The 7,364-nt window shown below is 39.5% G+C and overlaps 1 protein-coding gene across 6 annotated transcripts in view; it reads left to right on the top strand.

Annotated features, from left to right (window-relative positions):
* Positions 1-344: 344 nt before the first annotated feature.
* CCDC141 (coiled-coil domain containing 141) overlaps positions 345-7,364 on the top strand; it is a 229,045-nt gene continuing 222,025 nt past the window's right edge. For 4 of the 6 annotated variants that reach the window (XM_047722306.1, XM_047722305.1, XM_047722307.1 and 1 more), the window contains exons 1-2: positions 1,330-1,662; positions 4,007-4,129. In XM_047722306.1, coding sequence (XP_047578262.1) covers positions 1,561-1,662; positions 4,007-4,129 — 225 coding nt within the window. In that variant the 5' untranslated portion in view covers positions 1,330-1,560. Of the gene's footprint in view, positions 361-1,329; positions 1,663-4,006; positions 4,130-7,364 lie in introns of those variants that run through there. The other 2 variants (XM_047722301.1, XM_047722304.1) reach the window with 2 other exon arrangements.

The raw sequence follows: 7,364 nt of genomic DNA, 5'->3' as shown, positions 1-7,364 counted from the left end.
CCTGGTATCTCTTGGTGGCTACTCTCCTGAGCTTGCTCCAACCTCTCCTTTCACAGCGTCGGATAGTTTGTGGATCCCAGTTTCTGGGATCCAGGCGTGGTTTCCGTCTTGCTAGCCGGCAGGCAGATGCTGGGGCCGGGGACGTGGGTCGGAGCTATCTAACTACAGAGCAGCCATGACATGTTGTGGGAAACAAAAACAATCGCTGAACACCGAAGTATATGTGAAAGCACTTTTCCCTCCTTGACTCAAGAATATTATCATGAACCTTAGCAAAACAAAGCAGTGGTGCTGACTCAGTCTTCTGAACATGAGGCTTGAACCTGAACACGCTTTTGAAATGACCTAAGGGTTTAAACGGTGAGTGGACTAGTTTAACTCTGTTTATTACTTTATCCTCCATTCTGGCTTTGTCCCAGAGGTTTCTCACTGCTCTAGCAACTTTGGAGTCAGTATCTCTGATGTATTGGCATCTGACCTCTGACCTAAACGACAGTGTTATTTTCAGCTGTTCTTGGACAGGGAATCCAACAGCTGCTGTTTAATACCACAGACAGCTTGTGACACACGCTGGGTTTCTAGCAAGAGGATTAATCTGCCGATCTTGGACTCTGATTTGAAGCTGTCTATAATTTTCCTGCATAGGGGGTGGAGAAGAATAAAAACCAAACCTGAAGTACATACATTGTTATCCTTTTTAAAAAAAAATTGTAGTAAAATATACAGAGTTAACCCTTAATTAAACAAAAGAAATTTTTTTTTCTTGCTGCAATTTAAAGGTAATAACAAGGTATATTACTTCCTGTTAGTTGTGATAATTGAATTTGAAAATGCTGGTGAATGGAGTAAAGTAGTCACAAAGAAATCCTGAAATGGTAGATCTCTATTGATAATTGCTTATTGAAATATTTTTAAAATGTCCCTAAGAAATCTGAAGCCCTGAGAAAATGTGACCATGCCTCATAAACTTCATTTGACAAAAGGCAGTAAGTTTTACAGAAGCAAATTAATCTAAAATTATAAGCAATTCTGTGGCTTAATCCCAAAATACATACTAGAACTTATTTTTAAAGTACATTTTGGGGGGTTTTCTTTGCATAAGGGAGACTTAAAAATCTTGAAAGGATCGATATCCAGGTCCATGACTGACTGGTTTCAAAGTCCACCCTTACCATACAGATTCAATGGCGAAATTAATTTGGGTTGTCAGGATGTAACTTTTTTTCCCATTTGCTGTTAAACATCAACTGATAGGCAGAGAGCTAGAAACTGCCCTCCCCATTTAAGATAATGGCAAAAATATCAGGCACTTAGTGTCACCATACCAGGGGTGTGGTGATTCTTTCCCCTTCTCTTCTCTCTCTCCCCCTCTCGTGATAAACTCAATGGGGTTGTCTATTTTTAACCTCCTGTTCTTTCCTTTTGGCAGAGTAATCAGTATGAGCTGAGCTCTTTCCCTGAATGAATCCAAGTAACCCCAGTGACTGCCTTCTGAAATGACCAGCAGACACACATCTGTCCAGAGGCTGTCCAGAGTATAAATTCTGGTTCTAAAGTGCCATGTCCAGCCAAGGAAGTCCTGATGTGGAGTTTTCTACGACGACAGTCAGTTCAGTAGCTGTTCAGGCAGGAGACTCCAAAATCGTGATAGCTGTCATAAAGGTAAGACAACTTTCTTTTTTCTCTGTGGCAGTTGGCTTTTTTGCAGGGTGTTAATAATCCTAAAGGACATTCCACATAGTCGGCAGGACTCAGCATATAGAAAATAGCACAGCAAGTACATCTTACTTGTAAGTTTCAGCAATTCACTATGGTTTCTCTTTCAGTTAGCCAGAAAACCTCTGTAGCAGCTTAATTAAAACAAAAACAAAAAACTCTACCATATACTTTCAATTTTATTTTTAAAGCCAAGCTACTCATGACTGCAAGTTCATGATTACCAGGCTGGAGAGTCAGGTGGACCTGTAAAATGTTAGTGATTTTGGAGAGTGGATGTGATGGAGGAGGGAAGAGGATGTTCCCAGTAGAAACGGGCTGGTGCTATTTCGAACACGATGGAGGGCAGGGAACACCTAATAGGAGGCTCCTCTACAGCACTGCTTTTGCCATGGTAAAGGCACTAGTGAATGCTTATCACATTTTGGGAGAATGAAGACCCTGCCAGGGAAGGTGCAAAGGGCGGGCGTCAAATTTGTCCTTATCAGCAGGAAGTTGAAACACTTGAGGCTTAGGGCTATTGCATATTTTATGTCAAGTAATTTGCTGGTTTGCAATGATGGCCACGTACCTTTAGGTTGAAGAAGACATCCATGATTTTATTTCCTATGGAATGTCTTGCAAACCCCCCTGAAGCATTGTGCTTGGATTTAGACAAGTCACTACTTCAGGAATTCAGTGTTTAATGAAGGGAACAAGGCAAACGAGCCAGTGCTCACCAGCCAGTTACTTTCAGGACCTCATCAACCTGATTTCTCTGGCCTTTGTTAGAAGCCGTGACTGAGGCCTATTTAATTTAACTTAATTGCTGTGAATTTTACGTTAATATGAAAATTTGTAACAGGAAAACAGCAGTTGATACTGAGCAAAACGATTCCCTCTTAGATCACTGAACGTAAAGTGCTCCTACCGGTGTGATTCCCAGTGCTCTTGAGAACTGGCCTCATGTAAACAGCACCTCTGATGATTCCCTGGCCCTCAAGTCCTTTCAAAGGCAGTAGGTGGACATGGAAAGAAGCCTGAAGCAGAGGTAGCAAAAATTGATGATTTACATGTGATTTTATGATGATTTGAGTAACTACAAATTTCAGCCAGTGAGGGAAAAGAGGCAAACTCATTGTTTTAAAGAAGTTAACTTTTCTTTCCTTCAGATAGGAAACATTTCTTAGAGCAGGAAGAGGGATAATGTGTATGGGGTAAATTATAGGAGAATCAGAGTTCATTTGACTATACAGGGGGAAAAATTTCCTAAAATTATGCTGGAAATACTTATTTTAACTTGACCGTGTTTCTAAGAATGTTCCCTCTGGCCACCCTTCACTGCTTCTTTAACTAAATGCTGTCCCAAATAAAATAAATCTCAAGCTATTCAGAGTAGAAAGTCCATCTTGAAGAAATATACGTGTCGGTGTCTAATCTGTATGGGTTTGTTTCCAAATGGTCTTAGGGCACTCATGATATGGACTAGCTACACATTTTTTTCATTTCTCTTCAGCAATTTGCTTATCCGTGTGCAGTGCCTTTCAACGGTTCCTCTTGCTTAAACAGTTGCTGCTTCTTAGAAAAGCAATTCCTCAGGAAGTGCAATGGTGAATTATATATTGGAGCACTGAAAGTGTCCTGCGTGTTGGAAGCAAATTGGCCGCATTCATATGGCTGTTGTCACATGCATCTAAATTTATTGACATTATCATACATACATTATTGATTACTCAACAACAAAAACTGGAAAATGTTATGTTTTTACTTTAATGTAGGATAAAAATCTCTTGCTTCCTCGGCTGCTTATTCTTCCCAGTTGAACCAGTGAGGTCAATGTAAAGACACTGATCAGCCTAAATACCATTTATAAAACATTTTCCCCTTGGTGAAGCTTGCATCCAATTTGCCCAGGTGCAATCTCACTATTTTTATGGAATTAAGTTTTGTGAGAAAGAGAATGTACAACTGTGTAACATGTTCTATAACTTTGTAATAGTCAATAATACCTAATCTATTGTATGTGTTCTTCATTTGAGAATTTTTAATTTAAGTACAGTATGCCAAGAGAAAAGAATTTACCCTAAGAATGAATGAAAAGACAGGGCATGGATTTATATCAAACCTGTTAGATTTCAATGTCAATAAGGCCTATCTCTATGGAAGGAATGAAGTGTTCACAGTATAACTGAAACTGTAAAAAAGAAAGGAAAGAAGGAAGAAAAGAAAGAAGGAAGGAAAAAAAGGAGAAGGGTAAAGGGGAAGAAACAAGAGGAATTAAAAGTGCATTTTGTTTCATTTTTATTTATAGTGTGGCAAGTGGGTACAACTTCAGTTGGCTGAATCACAGCCCAATCTTCTAGAAATTGGTAGCAGTCAAGATGAGACCAAAAAGCTTCTTCATGATCATGAAATTCTTTTGGGCAAGCTCAAGGTAAGATATTAAAATGTGAAGCAGATGCCAAAAATAAATAAATAAATAAATAAAAATCTATTTCTTATACTTCCTCTTGATTCCTCTGACATCACTGTCCTATTGCCATTAAATATAGTGCCATATAGATAATGGGAAAGCACTATAGTTATTTATGAGCAAATACCAGGATTGGAGAGAAGTGACAAGATTTTTAAAAAACTTTCCCTAATGTGATAGAAAATATGGAGTGATAATATTTTTACTGTGGAGAAATAACTAATTTTTTTTTCCTGGCTGTCTCAGTGAAAAAAAAAAAATTCCATCATTTTTCCACTTCATCCATTATACTGTCAAGTCGCCACAACAGATCCAGAGTTTCTGTTGTTAATCATACCTGCTGGCCAGAATAACATAGAAGCTTATTTTCCTTCTGTTGAACTGTTGAAAAGATCTGATTTTGTATTTAATATTAAGAGTTCTTGAAACCAAATAATAACTTTAGTAAAATCAGAGTTATTACTCCATATTTGTGTGGTTATTTAGTTCAGAATCTAAAAATAACGTTAGCTTGAGATTGCCAGATAAGATACGAATTCAGGGCCAGATACATAATTTGTGGGGCTTAGTGCAAAATAAAAAGGTGGGCTTCCTGTTCAAAAAGCAAGAAAAAACTTTTTCTTGACCTGTCACATTGTATTTTATCTGCTATTTACTGTTAGCTCCTTCAGATATGGGATACACGCTGGTGGAGGGCACACCCTCACAGACTCTGGGCCCTGGCCATGGCTCAGTGCACAGGGTGTGGGCCTGATCCCAGCCTTTCCCCAGCTGTGCCCTGACCCCCACAGGGCAGATGGCAGAGGTCATTGAACAAGGGTGGGGAGTAGGCAGGATAGCAGAGACTCTCTGGGAGGCAGGACCCCATGTGAGATAAGGCACCAATCCCCTAGCACTTCCTCTGTTTTCCCTTTGGACTTTACTTATAAAACACAAATTTAGAAATCAAATTATTAAAAATTTCAAAACAGCGACAGACGAAGTCACTTCAAACCCCAAGTGGTGTCCCCTTCTAAAAAGGGAGCCCAGGGATGCAGCCAGCCCTGTGAGTAAGAACTCTTTTAGGTAAATGAATGCCTTCACTAAGATCAAAGAGGTTTGATCAGGCAGACAGCAATGACTCCGTGTTTTTAGTGCTTTAATAGTACTGGCTTCTTTGAACATCTAGCCTGGATTTTATACTTGCTTCCTAGATTTAGGAGCAGATCTCAACTGCATCTGATATATACAGACAGTGGTTTCCTGATTGGAGAGTAGTAAAATTAATTGGGTACATCAGACTGGAAAGTAGAAGAAAGAATTAGTACTGAAGGACGGAGCCATTAGAATCCAGAATTTATTCTCCTGTTTAGGCAGCTCTGGGCTCTAGGCTCTGGGCTCTGGGCTGTTTTTCAAAGTAGAAATTCCTAGCCACCAGGAAGTTCTTTGTATATAAGAAAAGAACACATTATGATGTGAAAGAACATTGAACCAGGAATCAAAAGATCTATGTTTTAGCACTGATTATGCCCCTAACTAGTGTAATTCAGCTGAAAATTCAAAGTCTGGCTGTGGCTGCTATACAAATAAACTGAATTCTATGAATTGTGGAAACCCAATGCTTCCTCAAAATTCCTGCTTGTCCCCAGAGGTTTACTTTCTCATGGTCTCTTGTGTCCCCAGTTCCCTCTTATATACCTGCCAACTGTTTATGCTTGAAGTTAACTTGGACTTGAAACCACATCCCTTCCCCTAACACTTCCACTAACACTTCATGCCCAGTCAGCATTTGCAAGTCTACTAATGAAATGTGAGTGGTGGGGAAGCTCACGGAAGTCTGGGTCTTTTAGGCTCCTTCCTTTCTCCCAGCCCTATTCCTATCCAGGACCACACAACTCAGGGGTAATGCTGTCTTAGGCAAAATAGTTCGGCTCCACAGCAGCTATGCTTAAATTTGCATACTTAAATCAATTTGGAGCTCAGTGGGGTAGGGGGTTGGTGAGGGAGAGGGCTTCCCATTTAACAGGATCCATACTCAGCAGGTGCTTGTGGTTCTAGATTCCAAAGTCCTGTTGTCCTTTCATGCTAGTCTCCTGGCTATGGACTAGCCTTCCTGACTTCAGGCTTTTTAACTGTAAAATGAAGGGAGATGATAGACTAAAGCTTCATATCTATTATGGATCTCACCATAATGTGCCATGGGATCATGGGGCCATTCTCCCTCTCTGTGAGTGAGTGGATCTAAGTACGTGAGGTCTCAGTAAAAAGGCCTTTTGGCTTCATATAGACCTCTAGTCGTGACCTCTTTATGTCCATTTCCCATACCTTCCTCCACCCCATCTATCACTATCAACTTAACCACCCATCCCCCAAAGAAATTTTAAGTAGTAGCATCATCTTCCAATGTTATTGATTAAAAAAAAGAAATCAAGGAATCTGAAGTCTGTTCCAGATTTGCTGACAAAAACCTTTTTAAAAAAATAAAAGGGTGGGACGCTTGGGTAGCTCAGTCAGTTAAATGGCTGCCTTTGGCTCAGGTCATGATCCCAGAGGATATTGGGAAGCAACCCAAGTCGGATTCCCTGCTCAGCGAGGAGCCTGCTTTTCCCTTTCCTGCGGCTGTCCCCCTGCTTGTGCTCTTTCACTCTCTCTGTCAAATAAATAAATAAATAAAGTCTAAAAATTTTTTTAATATAATAAAAAGGTAAATTCCATATTGCAGATGTATAGAATTTACCATGAATTTAACCAATTTATTAGCTATTATGCTGTCAGTGTAGGCACAACTTAACCTGTAGCACAAAATTGTTGCATCCAAGTTAGTTTTAATATGAGCTTCTTGAATGATAAGAACATTAGTAGTTCAATAAACCAATAATATTTAATTTTTAATATTCATTCCAGTCCTTTTCCTATGCACAGGGCCCTGCAATTTGTTCTAATTATAAGAAGAATGCTGTGTAAGTGGTGTTGAGAGGGTGTAGGGTTCAGCGCTGGGTCTACTTTAATTTGGGCATAGCAGTTAGCCTCTCTGGTCTCAGGTTCTTCATTTGAAAAATTGTGATAAAAACAATTACCCTCAAACACCTAAAAAAAGAAAATTTGGGGGGAAAATGCGATGATATATGTATATACCTGCTGCTTTTAAAAGAAAAAGTGGCATAAATATTCTGTTAGTAATTAATATATCAGAGGAATTTGGATACCTCAAACCCTA

Source organism: Lutra lutra, chromosome 3 (genome assembly GCF_902655055.1).
Source record: "Lutra lutra chromosome 3, mLutLut1.2, whole genome shotgun sequence".
Taxonomy (NCBI): domain Eukaryota; kingdom Metazoa; phylum Chordata; class Mammalia; order Carnivora; family Mustelidae; genus Lutra; species Lutra lutra.
The sequence above is the reverse complement of the archived record's forward strand: the minus strand, read 5'-3'. Positions and strand labels throughout refer to the sequence as shown.